Raw genomic sequence first — 19,881 nt, forward strand, 5'->3', positions numbered from 1 at the left:
TCTTGAAGGTGGCTAACTGAAAATGGTAGAGGTTGATGCAAAGAAACCAAGAAACATACACTTTTATTCTCCTTCCAACCATTGAGTATTCTTTATTAAGCAGAATATTAACTTAAATGTTAACAGCATTCATCTCCTAAAGTTCAAATTTTCTGAGCAAATGTCATATAAAGTCCATTCCATCTTCTGTCTGACTTTTAAGTGCTTGCTAATTCAGTATCTATTGCAAACTGCATATGGTAGGAAAAAAATAATGTGATACTCTTCTGGATTCAGAGTAAGGCATCCAAAATTAACTTGAGGAAAATGCCTTTAATTCATCAAAGTGCTTCAACTTTAAGCATAAAAATAACCAATGAATCACATGCTTCAAGTAAGACTCATGTATGTGTTTCTTGCTAAATTAGGCATAAATTATGTCTCCATATCAAACAGCAACAAAAACTCAGTAAAAAGACAAAACAAAATATACAAAGAAAAGATAACCATGAAAGCTTTGGTTCAGAATCAATGCTTGCTCAGATGTAATACAGTCCACATAAGGTTTGTTTTGTTTTACTCAATCACTTTATTACTTATTGCTCAGTATCAAAAGGAATCAAACTGACATTAATTAAAGGCCATTGTGAGTTGTAGGTAATACTTGTATCATTCTTAGAATAGTATGATGAACATTGTAGGGATAAATTGAAATGATAGAAGACTCAAATAGGGACTCACAGTATGATGCAATCATGTAAACAATAGCACATATGTATAAGTTAATACAGATTTCCTTTGCCTACTTTATAGGCCTGATCAAAAATAGCAGATATTTCAATTCTAACAAATACTTGATTTTTTTTCTTTGAACTAGTGAATATATATATATATGTATATATAAAATCTTATAAAGCAGAGTGGATTAACATGTCTCTACTGCTTTCCTCTTGATCTTTAAGGCTTATCAGAATCCTCTGTTCTCCCACTGAGTTTACTGGTACTTTGGAAAATGAGCTGAGCAAACATTCATTGTTTGCACTGAAGAAAAGCCATTTATAAATTGCTGATATTCTCACAGATGATACGGAATCAGATACTTTTGATCAGCCAGAAGGACATGAATTATCGGAGTAGACCATTTACACTACAAAAGACAAAGTTTCAACAGTAAACAGCCCTGTAACTTCTTCCTCTGCAATTAAGTGACATGTAAGAGCTGCAAAATGTGTCTCTGAGTGGCTGCAGCTTGATCTACCATGTGAGCTTCTGGTCATGTGTAGCATTGCACTGTATTTCTTAAGGCTTTGCATAAGATCAGCTGTCCAACTAGGGCAACCCAACTATGAGACATGAGCTGTGCAACACAGATTCAAACTGGAAGCAGACTGACAGCATCTTTTTAGAAACTGTGTCAACTTTGCAAAAAGGCTTTTACAAACCTGGCAGCATCTGGATTTCTTTCTGCAGTATTGGCATTTAGGGCATTCATTAGGGGCCAATTACAGTAGTGTTAAAGACTGGCATTCAGTATCAAACTGGTCAAATAAGGCATGAATTCAGCAGGGAGCTTTGGGATTGGATTTAATGTCTATGTCATAATACATGCTAGGCAGTTTAAATGTATTTGGTGCAATTACGTACAATTAAATTAGGTTCCCTGTCTTGAAAGATCATAAGGCCCCTGATCTACAACAGGATTGGCACCGGCTGACCTGTGTAATTTGGTCAAGATCCATGGATCCCATGGGCTGCCCTCTGGGTACCAAAATGTTCATATGCCCAAAACATATTTGACGGTGGAGGCTTATGCAGCAGACCAGATCTGGCTGCACTGTCTCACTGAGACTGAAAGGATTTATGGGAGGCTTCCGGTGGTTTAGGCCAAAGTGGAATTTATGTTAGTGTATTTACTGCTGAATCCACAAAACTTCTTTTTTAGCAAATGAAAAAGATGGCCTTGATGGGTAAAGAAAATGCTAAGACACTCTGTGCCTTTCTGTCATGAATTTTGCATTTTGGTAATTACAGACTTCACTTCTATGTGCAGTCTGTCCTTTCCTACCATTTTCGGTCTTCCAGGGGGTCAGTTAGCTGTCTGATTTTTTACAAATAAGATTAATATATAAAATATTTTAAGTGCAATAAACACAGAAAAATATAAAACATTTCAAGTCTGTGTCTCTCTCCCAGCATTTTTTTCCCATTTTCTGTCTTACCAGATAAAGGTTCAGGAAACATGGAGAGACACTTCCAAGCAGGCTTCTGAATTGGATGACCGGCTATTTTTGTGACCTATGAGAGCAGCCATCACACCTGATGCAGGCTGAGAGATTTTGTTTGTATACAGAGAAAACAAAGGATACACAAGGGTTGCTACTGTTTTGTGTGGTAAGATGGCACAGAAAGAGAAAGCTGCCGAACTCCAGGGCACAGTGCATTTCTTGGTCTGACGTTAACATGGTGACTCCAAACTGCTTTGTTATGAGACTAAAAATCAGGATTAAACGCTTAAACTGATCGGTTGATTCTGGGGACAAAACTGTAGAACCACAGCCACACTTCACTACAAGCATTGGACTGAAGTATGAGGACAGTTTGAATGGTATTTTTCCCCCTCCCCCCAAAAAGGTAAGCTGCCCAACAGTTACTTATGACACAAGAACAGGACACAAGTTTAGTTGTTCAGAGCAGCTGTCTGTCTCCATCAGGGTTGTAACAGCCATCTTGCACTAGAAATCAGAAATCCTTTTCTTACCGTATTCCTGTTAGTTTCCAAGGACCTAATTTTCCTGCTGTTTTCTGACTATATTTTCTTCCAATCATTCCACTTTTCTTATTTCTTAGTGTTGCTGTGGCAGTCTAAATGTCTTTTTCTTCTTGTAGTTGCAGTTTTCTCACAATTTCCCTGAACATCTGCAAGACAGCCCATCTGGGTTGACACAGTGTGAGATGAGGCAGACAGGCAATTGCCAACAAAGAGTTCCTGCTGCAGCAAGTGGGCTGTTGAAATCAGATGTTTTCTAAGATGTCTATGGGGACAAAACCTTTCTTCTTCCCACTGTATACTTTGATAAAGCCGTCGTGTTCCTTTTCCGAAGTCACGCAAATCTGAATGCAAAGAAGGTATAAAACCAAAAAACTCTTTGCCATGATCAAGAGACAAATTATTACATGCTATTTAGCAGGTGGGTTAGACACTCTGCTAGTTACTTCTGTAAGCATATGAATCTTTTGTTTAATTCTCACTGCTTTGACAAGAAAACTGAACTCATGTATTCAGAGCATTACCATTCCCCCTGCCTCCCTGAAGTGCCACATATGCATGAGAGACATCAAAATCATTAACAACCTTGTAGCAGATCAAAGATTTTGAAGCTTGAATTATGACTTCAACCTACTCTTAACTATCATGATTTACTTGTCTATATATGAGAAGCGTGGGTAATTCAGACCACAGGCTACCTGGCTCCTTCAACAGTTGGTGTTGAAAATAATCATGATGCCAAGGTGAGTCACACATAGTAGCAGATCTGAATGCTGGCATATTCTCTTTGGCATGTTTAAAGAGCCCAGGCACTTCTCAGATGGGCAGTGGGTTATGTTATTTACTCGGCTCTCTCACCAACAGGTGTCTGTGTCTGTTTTGAATACCAAAGTACGTGATATGAATACAGCTCTGCAAGTGTGTTTGTACAACACATGCTCCTAAAGGAGGCAATTACAGTAGAAACCATATGGTCTTTACAATACTACAAATATGACATCAAGGTAAAGGTTTGCGTTTCCTAAAGACCTTTGCGAACTCATGTACTTCCATTTCAGTGCATATCCTGGGGCATATTTGATAACATTTGAGCTATGTGAAAGCAGAGGGACTTAAGAATGAGCACACGAGCATCGAGGCACATGGAATTAAGAATTGTTTTCAAACTTCTGTTCCAAAGAAGTATGTATTTCCTATTAATCAATTATGGTTAAAAAGAGACAGAAAACTGATTTTGCTATTGAAACCAACTCACTGATTTCTCATTATTGCCAGGTCTTTTAAGCATTCTGTCTGGACTAACAATCACAAATGCTCTGTCTGATAGCTATTTACAGTGTTTAATTATAATAATTCAGAGACTATGAAATGAACAAAAATGGCTCTAAAATGTTCCTGGCTAAATTAATTTCAGCATGACTGTTACAGATTGTATGGTGATACTTAAATACTACATCTGAATTCTGGGCTGGATTGTCCTCCTTTTGTCACACATATAAAATTTACTAGCAATACTAATGCTGCCAGTGAAAAATGAGAGGTCTTAAGATGGAGCTGAAGTTGCTTCATATTTGCCACCTCCAGTATTTGGAAATGGTCAGGTGCATTTCTGTAGCTATAAACATGGGTTTGGAAAGCAAATGTACTCTTTAATATTCTTACTTAAGCTACCTATGTAATTCTAACTGAATTGCATCCTTGGGGCAGAATTACTGGTCTGTATCTCTGAGAAAGGCTGTGAAAACGTCAATGACAACAGAAGAAGCCTACAAAACAAAACACCAGACTATAAGAATGACTGAGCACAGCAGAGAATCCAAAAAACACTTTGGTTGAAAGAGATAAAGTAAGATATATTCAGAAATAACTTAACTGGGATCTAGTATTATAAAGTTACTTCCCATTCTTTCACCCATTTTTTTCTGTTTCTGAGAAAGAAAGAAAGAAACAAAAAACACACAAAGAAAACAAAACAAACAATTGCTTAGATCCTGACTGTTGGCTGAACTTGTCAACATCTACCCTCAGGATTTTTTTATCCATCAGTCAGCCCTGAGCAGATGGGGGACACAAGCAATCAGGAAACAGTCCTTCAAGCTGCCCAGTCATTTATAATTTCCTGTTCTTCTAAGTCCTGTGCTTTGAATTTGAGCTCAAGTGGCATATTCTCTTTGTCACTTTGAATTCACTCTAGTTTTCTGCAGCTGTCTTTTGCTTATCTTCTCTCTCCCATCTATTTATCCTGTATGTCAGCCACAGGCTGGTTCTGATGATCTAGTAATTTGGTTATGAGGACAGCACAATTTTGAGGGCTGTTCTGGAGCCTGCAGCTTTCCATTTCTGATGGCTCCCTACCACACAGCAGGATCCGTCAGTGAACAACACATACTGCGTTCTGTCTTCTGGCACCTCATTCATGTGTGCCTCTTCAGCACAGGTTATCTCTTCTGTCAGCACTCTGAAATCTATGCCTTCTTGCCAGCCCATGATCTCTTCCAGGATTCCTTGGTGGTTAGGTTTTTCCATTCGAGCCCACTGTGTAATTAATGCTATCCACTTACTCCACGTAGTGTCAGTCACATGGTGTGTAGTGGGAATTTTCCTTTGAATATCCAATGTAACGCAGGTAGCTGTGGTGCCAAGAGGAGCTGCGCTTCTGTACCCACAACTTCTGAAGCAGCTTCAACACCCTCATGTGCCATTAGTATATCTTTTTCAGTTGGGGCGTAACTGGCTTCTGATCCTCAATAGCCCTGGCTCCAGAAACCCAGAGGTCAACCTTGAGTTTTTTTCCAGGGTTTTCTGCCAGAGGCTCCAGATGAGGCCATGCTCCTCAGCTGCAGTGTAAAGTATGTTTCGCACAGCTGGTCTGGTATGGACAGGCCCAAGGGCTACTGCACAAGCTATTTCTTGTTTGATTTGTTCAAAGGCCTGTTGTGGCTTGGGGCCCCACTCGAAATAGTTTCTCTTCTGAGTCACTCAATATAGAGGACTCGCAAGGTGACTATAACCTGGAACATGCATTCTCCAGAATCCCATTAGGCCTAGGAAAGCTTGTGTTTCTTTTTTGCTAGTTGGCAGAGACATTACTGTTATTTTGTTGATCACATCCACCAGAATATGGCAACGTCCATCCTGCCATTTTACCCCCAAGAACTGGATTTCCTGTGCAGGTCTCTTGACCTTACTCTGTTTAATGGCAAAACCAGCTTTCAGGAGAATTTGTTTTACTTTCTTCCTTTTCTCAAAAAATTCTTCTGCTGTGTTGCCCCACACGAGGATGTCATCAATGTATTGCAGGTGTTCAGGAGCTCCCCCTTGTTCCAGTGCAGACTGGATCAGTCCATGGCAAATGGTAGGGCTGTTTCCACCCCTGGGGCCCTTGATTCCAGGTGTATTGGATGCCTCTCCAAGTGAAAGCAAACTGCGGCCTGCATGCTGCTGCCAAAGGGATGGAGAAAAATGCATTAGCAATATCAATTGTGGTGTACCACTTGGCTGCCTTTGACTCTAGTTTGTACTGAAGTTCTAGATGTCCAGCACTGCAGCACTCAGCAGTGGCATGACTTCGTTCAGGCTGCAACAGTCCACCGTTAGCCTCCACTCTCCATTAGACTTTTGCACTGGCCATATAGGACTACTAAAGGGTGAGTCTTTCTGATCACTCCTTGGCTCTCCAGTCAATGAACCAACTCATGGATGGGGAACAGGGAGTCTCGGTTGGTGTGATGTTGCCATTGGTGCACTGTTGTGGTAGCAATTGGTACCTGTTGTTCTTCAACCTTCAGCAATCTTACAACAGAAGGGTCTTCTGAAAGGCTAGGCGGGGTAGACAGCTGCCGAATCTTCTCTGTGCTCAAAGCAGCTACGCCAAAATCCCACTGGTACCCTTTTGGATCCTTGAAGTACCTTCTCTTGAGGTAGTCTATGACAAAGATGCATGGAGCCAGTCACAATGGGATACTTTTGCCACTCATTCCCGGTTAGACTCACTTCAGCTTCCAATACAGTTAGTTGTTGGGATCCCCCTGTCACTCCAGAGATACAGATGAGGTCTGTCCCTTGGTAGCCTGATTAAGCTACCAAGGTAGCATTAAGGTACATTGTGTGCCAGTGTCCACTAGAGCTTTGTATTCTTGTGATTCCATTGTGCCAGGCCATCAGATCCACACAGACCAGTAAGTCCAGTTATCCCTCTCCTCTAGCTGGCCAGAGGCAGGGCCGCTCTAGTCCTGGTTGGAGTGTCTGCCACTTAATTGTTGCAAATGAGAAGCAGAGGGGCCTTCATCAGGGTCAAGAATAATATCAGCCCTTCTACTGCCTCTGGAGAACTGCCCAACAGAAACTGGAGCAGCATTTTTCTTAGGAGACCCTCTTCTTGCTGCTGTATTTCCTTGCAGCTCACATACTCGAGCAGCTAGGGTTGAAGTAGGTTCACCATCCCACTTCCTCACATCTTCCCCGTGGTCACGCAGATAAAACCAGAAGGTACCATGTGGTGTGTGTCTTGGGTACTCTCTTCCTCAAGCAGGAAAATACTGATTCTTAGTGGCTGAAATATCACTTTGTCTGGATGAGGAGGGATATGCTCATTCTACGAGATGGTCAAGCCTATGGGAGAGTTTCTCTACAGCTGAGACACAGGCCCATAGCAGAACAGAGAGATTGTCCTCATATTTTTGAAGCTGGCAAGACAGAGTATACACTGTTGGTCCCACCCCCTCCTCCCAATTAAATACTGCCAGTGTACTGGTATGTGATGATGGTGCACTCCGCACCAATTTATGCCACATGGATGTTGTGCCCTGGACTTCATCGGGATCTTGAGATATCTGGGCATTGTCCAAATCACTATAAACCATCTCCAGCACAGCTAATTCCTGCAGATGCTGGAGACCTTTATCCATAGTGGTCCACTTGCCTCTCTGATATACAATATCTTTCTTATGGGGATACCTTTCTTTCACAGCTGCCAGGAGTTGCCTCCAGAGGCTGAAAACCTGTGTCCCTCTCCCAATTCCTTTGTCAATTACCATTTCTCTAGAGAGGGATCCCGGCTGCTTGTCTTCATTGCTGTCTAATTGTTGCCTATTGGCCCCAGTGTCCCAGCGTTGAAGCAGCCAGGTGAGGATGTGTTCACCTGGGCATCAACCATAATCCTTTCGTATTTCTTGCAACTCACTCAGGGATAGGGATTGGATGGTTTCTATTTCCTTTATGATTTCCATCTCTTCTTCCTGCTGTTTTTGCGATGGTTCTGCTTTAGAGGTGCCTGCCTTTTCCTCTTCTCCCTCTGTCTTAGGAGAGGCTTCTTCCCTTACTAAATGAGCTGACTTCCGTTTCCACTGTTTTGACTTGACTGTGGGGTGACTGATACCGTAGTTGGTTGGTCCTCTGGGTCAGCCACAGCACGTGTTATCTAGTCATCAGACACAGAGACTTCCTCCCTCTCTTCAAGGTGCTGGATGATGTTAAACAGTGTTTGATAGGAGTAAGCCAGGACCCAGCACAATGCTGCAAGCTGTCATTCTCCAGCATTATCAGTGTCAGGACATACAACTCTCAAACATTGTATCAGGTTTTTAGGATTTGTTCAGGGGTGAAGTTTAAAATTATTGGAAGAGACACCCGTGACAGGTACCTGCCTATATCCTCCCACACACCTTGCCACCTGCCACAAGACTGTTTCAGGACAAATTCCAGGGTAAGCTTTCTAAACAATCGATTAATCTTAGAGAGAAGAGGAAACCTATTATTCAGAATTAGAAATAGCAATATATGGGTTACACATGGATATTCAAAATATTCAAAAACTGTTGTAATTAGCCCACTGTGAAAGAAGGAGAAGGTACCATTCCTGATATTATTCATAAACTGACTTCCAGATGAGGAAAGGAAGGCCATGTAATTCTGAATATTCTCTAAAAGATGGTTTCCGTGAGACTCAAATGATAACAGTGCAGAGCCTGAATGCCAGATTAAACTCAAGGCCAGTGCTTGGCAGCACAGCAATTTTTTTAAAAAAAAAAAAAAAAAGAACACAGATTGTAGCACACTCTCAGATTGGATATAGAGGAGAAAGGAGAACATGACATGGATTACATTACACATGAATAAACAAGCAAATATTAACAGGACACTGAACATGGTGACTAGCAAGTAAGTGTGTTAGTTGTAAGAGTTTTAATCAATTCTATTGTTATCTCATCCCTTTGTGCCCCACTTTGGGTGCCAAAAAGGACTGTGGTGGTTTTACCATGCTAGGCAGCTGAACTCCACCACAACTGTTCTCTCACCCCCCCCCCCCCCCTTAGAAGAAGAGGGAAGAAGTAAAGGAAAGAACAACTCATGGGTTGAGATAAGGATAATTTAATTAAAGGGAAAAAAATGATTAAGGAAAGATTATTATTAATTAAACAATTTAACTAAAGGGAAGAAAAAGGAAAGGGGAAAAGGGAAAAACAAAACAAAACAAGTAATGCCTGTGTGCATGTGCAGAGGAAAGGAATTATTCCCTGCTTCCCACAAATGAGCAATGCTTGACCATGTCCTTGAAATAGGGCCTCAATGCATGTAGCCGGTGTTTAGGAGGACAGACGTTTTCACAATGAGAGCCCATCCCTCCCCTCTTCTTCCTTTTTCCACCTTTTTATTGCTGAGTATGACATCACATGGTATGGAATATCCCTTTGGTTGGTTTAGGTCAGCTGCCCTGGTGATGTTCCTTTCTCACTTTTTTGCCCACCCCCCAAAAGGGTTAGAGAGGTCCTAATTCTGTGCCAGCACTGCTCAGCAGTAGACACAACACTGGTGTGATACCACTGCTGTTCTAGCTACAAGTGCAGAGCACAGCACTGTATGGGCTGTTGCAGGGAGAGTTAGTATCCCAGCCAGACCCAGTACACCAGGTCAAGAGGTCTTCTGTTTGTCTCTAAGAATGACAGGGACACCGTGAATTTCTACATCTGCTGCTGTCTGTGCACTGATAGTCCTTGTCTAAATGAGCTCTGTGGATGGAAATGATAAGTAATTCGGGTTTCATGCCCATTTTTGCACAGTGCAAATGATAATGACAGGTTTTATATTAGCAGTTTCACTAGCTTTTGGACCAAGAACACCAGCATGTTTTACATATGGCACTTATTTAGGGTTTTAAAGTTGGTGTGGATGCATAATGGGCTGTGCTCGGGTTGTAGGTCCTTGCAGAATTTGTGTGCCACTCAATGTCTCTGAACGAATGTCCCTGTTGAGAAAGACTGGCATCAGTGCAAATCAAAGAGGTGGAAAAAAGGACCCTTTTTCCTTCAAGCCTAGCTCTCAAGAGCAGCATCTGTTGCAGGGGAGCACAAGAATAACTGCAGCTTCACTTTCTGAGCTGGGTTTGTGTCAGCAGTGCAGCTGATTTTCAAAGGCAGCTGAGTCATGCTTTTAGAAATTCAGTTCCTTTTAAAGTACTTCAGGATGTACAGTGTGGGTACCTAAAATAATTCCCAGGCACTGAAAAACCAGATACCAACAAAGCACCCTGACTAATCAGAAGACCTGAGCCTGTTGGATCCCCTAAGCTGCAATCCTGCCCTGTTGAGCCCAGCCTCAAGGTTGGGAGCCTGTGCCTGAATGTGTCCATTCCCAGGCTCTCCTCAGGTGGCTGGATCAGACGTACACATAGCTGCTTATATACATGTACCTAAAAGTTATGTTTTTTGAAATATGGGTGACCGGGTGTTGGGGGATGCCTCAGGGACAGCAAGGCTGACAGCTCTGGTTTAGAGGCTATGGCCATCACAGCAGCAGAGGACTGTTTGCAGTCACTGCAGAACCTGGCTGGGAGATGCTTTCTGCAGTGGGGCTAGTTTACCTCAGTAATATTTAAAAACCACATTCATTGCAAAAAGTTGCACTGATCTTTACATAAACTCACAGTCCACATTTGGATAAGGCAGTTTCTGACTGGCAATCTTGTTAAAAATGTTGTGGTTTGGGGTTATTTTTGTTGCACAAGAGCACTTGTGCAATGTAAGATCAATTGAGTTATTTAATCACAAAGATCTAATCCCTAAAGTGGTTTATATTTGTGAGCCTGTAAACATCAGAAGAGATGCCAATGAAGGGTGTGAGTAGTTTTTGTTTGTTTTGTTTTTGTTTTAAAGAGTTTATTTCCTTTATTTAAATAGGATGTTAGAAGAGGAGTGAAAACAGACATTTAGACAATAGACTATTATGACTTCTTTAAAAATAGGGATGATCAAAAATCTTAGAGGCATTTTAAAAGAGATGCTCTTCCAAACCCTGATGATACATTAGGTAAAACTTTTCAAAATGGTGACTTTTTTTTTTTTTTTTTTTTTTTTTTTTGGTGAAAAGAGGTGAAAACAGAGCCTGTAGGTATGCAAAGACACATTTGTATAATATGAGGATTCAGGTAGACTAGAGCAAAAGTTACAGGCTGGAGAAAATTTTATATATCCAAGTGAAGCTGCAATCACAGCTGGAAACTATGTAGACAGTATTGTGTGTGGGACAGCTTAAAAACATTAAAACAAACAAACAAACAAAAAACATAAAATGGCCAGTTTTGTTTTCCCTGTTAAGAATCCTACTTTATTGACTTTATTGATATCAGGGGCTAAGTCTGCCTCTCTCTTGAAGATTTGTGATTGAGCCCAGTGGTGCCCAGTCACCTTCTGAATTGGTTTCAGGAACCACAAGTCTGTCACTGAACCCTAAACTCCAAGATGCTGGTGTCTCTGAAGCAGTACACTTCTTATTCCCCAGGCCAAGTTCCATATTCCATAATGAAACTTTCAAGGAATCCTTTGTGAAGACTATACCATGCATATTGCACAAGATGTACAAATGTGCTGTTTTGTTTTTCCCTTAGTGCTGCTCTCCTTGAGTATTGGCTTTGCCAGAAAGGTCCACATGAAGCCGAAACCCAACATGTCCTTCACAGGACATGAAAATACCAAATGATTCCAGAGGAAGCCTCACCCACTGTGTTTCAAACTTTGAAAATGGCTCTGCTTGCCTGAAATGGCTTTTCTTAGGTATTGTTGATGTGCTTATATTCCTTGGTGTAAAGAATACCCATCATTTTTTGAATCATGCTTTATAAGTATAGACTCTCAATCTGAGAATATTCATGTAAAGTACAGAGGAGGTACAGAACTGCAGTATAAACTATGGATGTTATCAAGTGATATACTGAAAATTCATATTACTGTCACTGAATGTTTTTTCCTGTTGGTATATCTTCCCTGCCTTCATTGTATGTATGGCCCTGGCCCCTCTAAAAGCCCTGCAGAATTTTCCCCAGTGAATTAACACAGTAAAATGAAGGTGATCTGTCATAAGAATAGGAATACAGGAATTTATTAGATGAGTTAATGAGTTTTTCTAGCTAAAGTGAGACTTGACAGGAATTGGTAGCAATGAATGATCTCTCCTTCTTGCTAATTTGAAACAAGCCAGTGCTTTGCACATAGTACATATATTGTGCTCACGGGGCTCTGGACACTGTGCCCAGAGAAAGCAAAAAAGCCTGCTTATATCCCACACATATTTCCCAAATGGAAATGGAATATTTTTTTTTTTCCAGAAGTCCTATTCAGATGATTTTTTTAAAAACTTTCTATGCAACTTTCTATGCATTCCATGCTGTTCACCTCTCCTAGCAGGAGAAATAAATGATGGAAAAAGAAAGGACAGAAAATAAGAGAAGTGTCTGAAGAAAGAAGAACGGAAAATTGTCTTTGGAAATATAACATAAATTTTTAAAGAACAAAATTCCCAGTAAAAATTATTATTATTATTTTTTCCCCACAAGAATTGTTTTTCCACAGCAAAAGAAAAGTTGTTCTGCTAAAAAAAAAAAAAAAAAAAGACAATAAATTGTGCCATTCAGGAAATGATCTCTGAGGCAGGAACATGTCCTTCAGGCTGGGTCATGGAGTCCTTGTGCTCCTGCCTCCATGCTGCTGCTGCACACTGGTCCTGTGCAGGCTGCCAGCTCCCACTGGAGATTACTAGGGAGCCAAATCCCTTCATGGAGCTACAGGGGGAGGCAAATGACTGTCTGGAACTCAACCCACTTAGAAATTACTCAAAATGTCTTTGAAGCCCTTTCAGTGTCCCCTCTTTGCATAATTTGTGTGAGGGTGGAGCAGGCTTTGTTGGCTCCACTCCTTTTGTCTCAGTGCTCTGCACTCAAATGCTGGTGCAGCCTGATCTTTGTCCCCTGTTTTACACCAAACATCTATTTCCTTTTCTTCCTCTGAAGCCTCTCCCACCGTGGAGCAAGAACATATTAGCACTTGCTTTCACCCTCAACATTTTTATGGATTTGAGATAGATGGGGTTAAACAAGTTTGCTAAAAAAAGGAGGGAGTAGACAGACAGGATGGATTCATCCCCTTTTTGCCTCCCGCTCTACCACAGACAATAATTGACTCAAGATTGTGAGCTCCTTTGTAAACCTATTAAGAACTAGGGACAATCTGAAGCCCTTGTGTTCAGATGCAGCTGCCAGACCTTCCCACTTAAAAAATGTGGTCTTCTGAGAAATAAGGCAAGAAACTGTGCCCTTGCTGTCTGCAGAAGCAGCCACTCTGACAGAGAGAATATGGTACGTCCACTGACAAGGAAGGACTCAGACTGTGACCATTCCCTCATGCTGGCACACCAATTTCCACACTCATTTCCCCAAGCTTTGCCTTTGTGCTTGGTTTATACTAGAGCACAAAGGGTGCCAAACCTACAGTTCTGCTTTGGTAATGATTTTCCCTCTGTGTGTGTATATATAAACAATCAGAAGAAGAGCTGGGTTAAAAAAAGAAAGAAAATCAGGCACCTTATCTCTTTCTAGCAACTTCAGGGCTGCCAAATGTAATAAGTGCACAGGAGCATTTAAAATATATTCTGGTTATTGTATTGCTATGCCTTCCTTTAAAAGCTGCATACACCCAAGGACTGTTAGCACTTGTACGTTTTGCTATGCCACAAGGCAGCTGCAAAAGTACAAGTTAACCTTATCTACCCCTGTAGTGAAACATTACAGAGGTTCTGCATGAATAAAATTATGGTCCTGGAGTCCACTCTGGTTTTTGCTCTACTTATATTAAAATCAGTGGCTTTCCAGGCACTGTAAGGCAACCACCTTCTGGTAATGTGACATAAATCACCTGAGGCAAGGAAATGCCTAAAGAAGTGGAAGAAAGCTGGACTTGACAAGAAACAGTGAGAAAAAGCTGGCTTCCTGTTTCATCAAGGTGTTGTAGAACCTAGGCTGTACATGGCTGTTAGTCAGCAGTCCTCCTATTTACATGAGCTTATGCCCCAAACTTGACTGTCCCTTACTACATATTTTGAGCTATATTCTTCTCTCACTTTACCCCAGCCAGCATTTATTGCAGCATCACTAGACTTGACACTTGAACGTATTAAAAGTCCAGTAATAATTGTCTTTAAAGATGTACTTAGAGTCAGATCAAAGGCACACGACAGAATGGTGGCCGTAGGTTTTATGTTGTGAGCCCACCTAAAAAGCACAAAGTAGAAGCTGCTGAGAATTCAGCAGGATGAATGGACCCTGCAAATCTTCTCTGATTGTGGTGTACTATAATTCAGAGCAGCACTTGTAGTTTAGAATAAATTATGACTTGTAGAGAGGATGTGTAAGTGGCATCACAAGCAATTAATGATTAGAGATATTTTGTAACCAGTGAGTAAGGGTTACATTTAAGATTCAGAAGTTTGTTCAGTGCTGTGTTAACTCTGCTCCTGCTGAAGCTGAAACAATGCACTGTGCTAAATATTTAGGTAAAGTAAGGTCTGGGGAGGGAGCTAATGTATTTTATTAGATTAGCTCTAATAGTGTGGAGAAAAGCAGACCATTTGTCAGGCCCTCAAGGTCTACTTCTAAGACTCTGTGTTTTCAAGCTGTTCTTCTGAGGTCAGCAGGTGAGTAACATGTAAAGCATCTTTATGAACAGCTGTGAGACTGAAAATTTAGGCCACAATAGGCAGGGAGTACGTGTTCACACAAGGCCAATGCTGCTCTTAGCTGGTTGCTAGACTATTACTCCATCAATAAAAAATCTTGAATATGTAGTTAAATTGCAATGAACAGTATCTGCTTGTGCTCAGTTTAGACAGCTTTCCCTCTGGTCACATCAGACTGCTGGATGCTCAAGTCTCATGGGAATCCAGCCCAGGGGATCCCCATGCAGTTACCTGGTTCTCTTTCAGAGTTATCTGTCCCTGCTCCTTGCAGCCAATGAATGTCCTGATACACCTGTAAATCTTCTCATCATGTTGCACTCTCTGAACAAAGTTAGCAGGAAAAAATCCAGTTCTGTCATCAATTTTTCCCTGTGGAGAAAACATATTGACAGAAGAACCTTATTAACACCTGGAGTTTTAATACAAGTTCAACATTGAAAATATATTATATATAAAAAATAATATATGTATTTATATATAATTTATATTTGTTATATATAATTTATAATTTATATATATATATATAATTTATATATAACATAATATATATATATATATATATTTTTCCCTCTGGAAACAAGATACATAGATACAAAATAATTAGCACATACCTTCCACCAGTCTTCATTGGAGTCTTCCAGAAGAGTGATCATATCCCCTGGCCTGTAATTAGAAGAGGGAAAGTGGATTAAGATGACTCAATAGCTATGCTGCATCAGCTCCCACAATTAGCTTCTAATAGGGAGGTGGTCCTTCCTTGGTCATTTTATCTGAGCATTTACTGCAGGTAGACTCAACGAGGCAGCAAGGTTTTATTAAATCATATTAATAATGTAGGAAAAGAGTCTGTATAATGAGGCTAGATCTTTATTGGGAGACGACATCTTCTGTGAACTAGAATTTTTGTTTCCTGTTTAATAAGAAACTGTTTAAAATACAGTCTCTATTTGTTACAGGCATTGTCTTGTTATTTCAAGACATTTCGCATTGTTGGGACACACTACTTTATCATCTGTGTTTTCAAGCTGTGATTGCAGAAGAAAGGCAGCAGGAAAATATTTCTATTTAACTGACAAAGGCAATTAGTCAGCAGGAAATATAATTCTGCTCAGGAATGTCTTTTTGATTTGAATGGGACATATTTACCTTTATAATGCATGGTGCAGGGTTGTAATTGCTAAGTATCAACATCCAGCTGACTAGATCCAAAGCAGAGCTAGGAGAATAATTTGGCTGGAAATGCTGATAGTGAAATGTGCCAAGCTGATTTTTTACAGGTAGTTGAACAATTATTTGACCTCCTTCCCCTCACTGGTAGCACTTCATCAATGTTATTATGTAATTATAATAGTGCTGTGTTGTAGAAAATAAGTGGAAGCCCATTTGCAAATGGATTAACCTCAGAAATCTGTCTGCTTGATAAGAGGTATCTCTTTGATCTTAAAAAAAAAATTAATGGTTGACCCCTAATTATTCAGCTTTCCTTGCACACCGTGTTAGGATTATTGTGTCACTGAGGTATCAGCAAAAGAGCTTGCATCACATCTGAAGTAAGTGATGAACAGAGGGTCCAGTTTAGTGGGCTCTCACAGAGTACACATAGAACATAGTCTTCTCCAGATGGAGGTGGGAGTAGCAGTGGACCTCTGGTCTACTTGCCCAACAGTTATCACTGCTGCTTATGAATGGAGAAACTGGCATTTAGTCTTTCCTCTAACACTGGGATCTGAACCAATATGTTCTGATTTCAAAGAAAGGTGTTAATCAATAGGGCAAGAGGGTGGGATTTTCCTCAATCCTTCCTCAGGAAGCTGTTCCACTGTGTTTGGAATAATTAGATGTTACTGCAGTGAGAAAGGAAGCTAGAGAAAAAGCATGACTTGGTACCCCCATGGTAAAAGATTTCTTCCATGGTAAAGGACATCCAAGTCCTTTATTCCAGTCAACATTTAATATAAAATACTTAGGTTTTGAATGAGCCCACTTCAAAACAAATAGGCTGTAATGTCACTGGTGCCCTTACACTGCACTGGGGAACATTTTCAAAAAGAAGGATTTAGGGAACTCCATCCTCCAAAAGCCTCCCAACCTTGTGGCTACAAGAAAAAATAAGAAAAAAACCAACCAAACAAACAAAAACACAACACAACAAAACAAAAAAACATAAAAAAAATTCAGGCTGTCAGAGACAGAGGGCAACTAAACCTAAAGTTTTCCATGTCAGTGGTCTGAGCACTGAGATTTTACATGCAAGACCTGCAAAGTTTACTTTCTGATTGTTTTAGTACAAGACTAACATAGATGTATCTAATCTCCCCAGAAGGATTCACAAATAGAAGTCTCAGGTGAATCTATATTACTTTTACTGCCTAGACTTAGGCTGCTAAGTGCCTGAAAAGAGGTAACCTGCTTGGTGATTACTGCTGGTTGAAATGTCTCTCTGGCCTTATCCTTCTTCACAGCCCTGGACAAGTTGTTTGCTCAACATCAGTGCTCAGATTTCAGTAGGTGCCAAGGTAGATGTTCATCACTTCAGAGTCTGAAACACAGGGGTTGCATGTCTGCAGGACTTGCTCTAGGCATTGTAAAATAAGTCTCTCTCTTAGAATAAACTTATTATTGGGATATCCCATTTTACTTATGCCACAGTTTTGGGAAACTATGCTGGCTGCTCCTGCTGTTGAAAAAGAAATTACAGCTGTGTCAAATACTAATTACTGATGTCACCAGGGCTGGTGCCTCTCAGCTGCAGCAGTCTGCCACCCATTGCATCCCCTCTGACATGAGCTCAGACTTCCAGAAATCTCCCCTAACTCTTCCTCCCAGCTCAGTTCCTTCCCCTCCTAGTTCTTGTCATTCTGTTAGGCAGGATCAGTGTCCAACTGGTCCCTGACTCGGGGTCCCAGGACAGGGTGCGTCAGTCTTAACAGTGCTACTATGCTGAACCCATCTCATGTGGGTTAACTCAACTATGTTAAATAAAAAGTCATTCAAACAACCTGAATCCTGCCTGGCTCTGCAGTCACCAAACAGCATTTTGGTGCTATTGGCAGCATGTATGTAATAGTGTTAATCCATCCATTACTAATTTATGGCCATGGAACAAACAACATTGGTGTAGCCAAATGACACAAGTCCAAATTGAGACTGGTGTCTCAGTGGAAGGATTGTCATGTCTAAAGAAATGCTAACAAAACAGACTGATAGGGAAGCTCGTTATTTATGCCTTACATCCCACCCATTCTTTCCAGAGCAATGAGAAGCTGCAGCTGGGAACACCAAAAAGGCTTTCTGTGAAGGAGGTGCTGACAACAGGGACATTTCTCTGGCAACTTCCTACATTCTGTGGCATGTGCATGCTTATTTTTATGCAGGGGATGCCTTGAAGAGAGTTGACACATTTAAAGTCAACAGCTCTAGCAAGGTCCTGCAAAATGTGAGGAGCATGAGTCAAGCTAATTGTACCCAAAGGAAAGATGGCCTTACACTTCAGGGGGTTTGGATTACACCTTGCAGCAACTGATGCAGAACTGAGGCAGGAAGTGTTAAAAATGATAATTAACAAGGTTATTTTGCAAAGCTTAGAATGCATCTTTCTGGTGAAAACATTGCCATCCAGCAGCTGGACATCATTTTTTTTAATTTATTTTTTTCTCAGATATAATATGAATATGAGGGAAAATTAAATAGGAGTATTAAAATGTTCAGCATTAGCATGAGAGCTGGTGAGGAATTCCTAGTTGAAAACTTCTGTTTGAAAAAAAAAAAAAATAGGCAACTGAAAACTGAATGTTTTCTAGCTGAAAGCCATCTTCCTCCTGAAGTGATGTAGGTGTCCTTGAAACATTTTATCTGTTGTGTCCTTGCCAAAAAATTGGTTGCCAGCTTTGTTTCTATGAGAATGTGAGTGGTTTCTATGAGTGGATACCTATATTAAAAAAATGTCTAGAACAAATGTCAGAATAAATTCTCCCTTCTGCCGAACACCCTTTCTCCCCTATCACCTCCCTAAGTCATATGTAACCATATAAGTATCAGTTTGCTTGGGTCAAATCAACTAATAAATATTTTGGGACTTTACCTCATCTCTAAGTCTTCATTTTCTTGTGGTACAAATTTGTACAAGGCAACATAAGTGTTCATTTGTAGCGTGCTTTTATAAAATGGTCCCTTTAAGAAAAAAGATAAAGAGAAAATGTAAATATCTGTCCTTTACAGAGTTAGAAATGAGGTGCAACATGTACCGATATCTGGAGCTTATTGATTTGTAGGAAAACTCAGGAATTTGGTTGCCTTTGTCACAGTGAGGAACCAGAGCCTGGTCTTCCAAGAGATGAGACAGAATCTCATTGCTTTCACATCTTGGAGGACTGTCACCCAGAAACACCGTTAGCCACTAAGGCCATAAATGTCTTCATGTATGTGACACAAGATTCTTTGAACACCAAAATCCAATTTCAGGCTTCCAGAGGAGACAAGCAGAAATCTGAACAAGTTGGTCTTTTGGTCAAGCTCTTAAAAATCAGTCTGTCTTTTGCTCTCTGTTAATGTATGAATGTTGCAAGTCCAGTAATATATTACTGGCATTTTATGATGTGTCTATTATACAGTCCTCATTATGGATGAGCTAGAGCTGTACAGTGCATAGCTCCAATGAGCAGAGAGGGAAAATCACTTTCTTAAACAGAAAGCTGTTTGCACTGAACTTCCCATGGAGAAGACTCTCTCACCTCCTCTTCTCCACTGAAAATCTGGAGGGGAAAAAAAAAAAAAAGTACCTAAAACAAAGTCCAGGTAATTTTTCAGATTGTGTCAGGCCTGTGATTTTTATGTTACTGCAGTTTCGTTGTTATGACATGGCCTCCACAGTGGATTTTTTGTGTTCACAATGTCAATTTGTAATAAACAGAAGAAAGAACACAAAAGGCTCCATAATGGGTCAACCAAAGAGGCATCCAATCTAGTATACTGCTTCCAACTGTGGTCAGTAGCCCAGAAATGTTTTATGTGACAATGTAATTATGTGACAGTCAGATACTGACGCTTCCCCATAATAGTGCCCCAGCAGTTGTACTACAGTTCCACAGTCTAAGGTAAATTCACAGCTGTCTGTAAAAATAAGCTTTATATATGTC

At 40.6% G+C, this 19,881-nt stretch overlaps 1 protein-coding gene across 1 annotated transcript in view; it reads right to left on the reverse strand.

Annotated features, from left to right (window-relative positions):
• Nucleotides 1–2,140: 2,140 nt before the first annotated feature.
• The window catches only part of STAC (SH3 and cysteine rich domain), an 84,158-nt gene continuing 66,417 nt past the window's right edge, over nt 2,141–19,881 (reverse strand). Inside the window, 4 exon segments of the mRNA XM_032181420.1 lie at nt 2,141–3,090; nt 14,978–15,115; nt 15,358–15,409; nt 18,828–18,916. Of these exon segments, the coding sequence (XP_032037311.1) occupies nt 2,992–3,090; nt 14,978–15,115; nt 15,358–15,409; nt 18,828–18,916 (378 nt within the window). The 3' untranslated portion in view covers nt 2,141–2,991.

Source organism: Aythya fuligula, chromosome 2 (genome assembly GCF_009819795.1).
Source record: "Aythya fuligula isolate bAytFul2 chromosome 2, bAytFul2.pri, whole genome shotgun sequence".
NCBI classification, from domain to species: Eukaryota; Metazoa; Chordata; class Aves; order Anseriformes; family Anatidae; genus Aythya; species Aythya fuligula.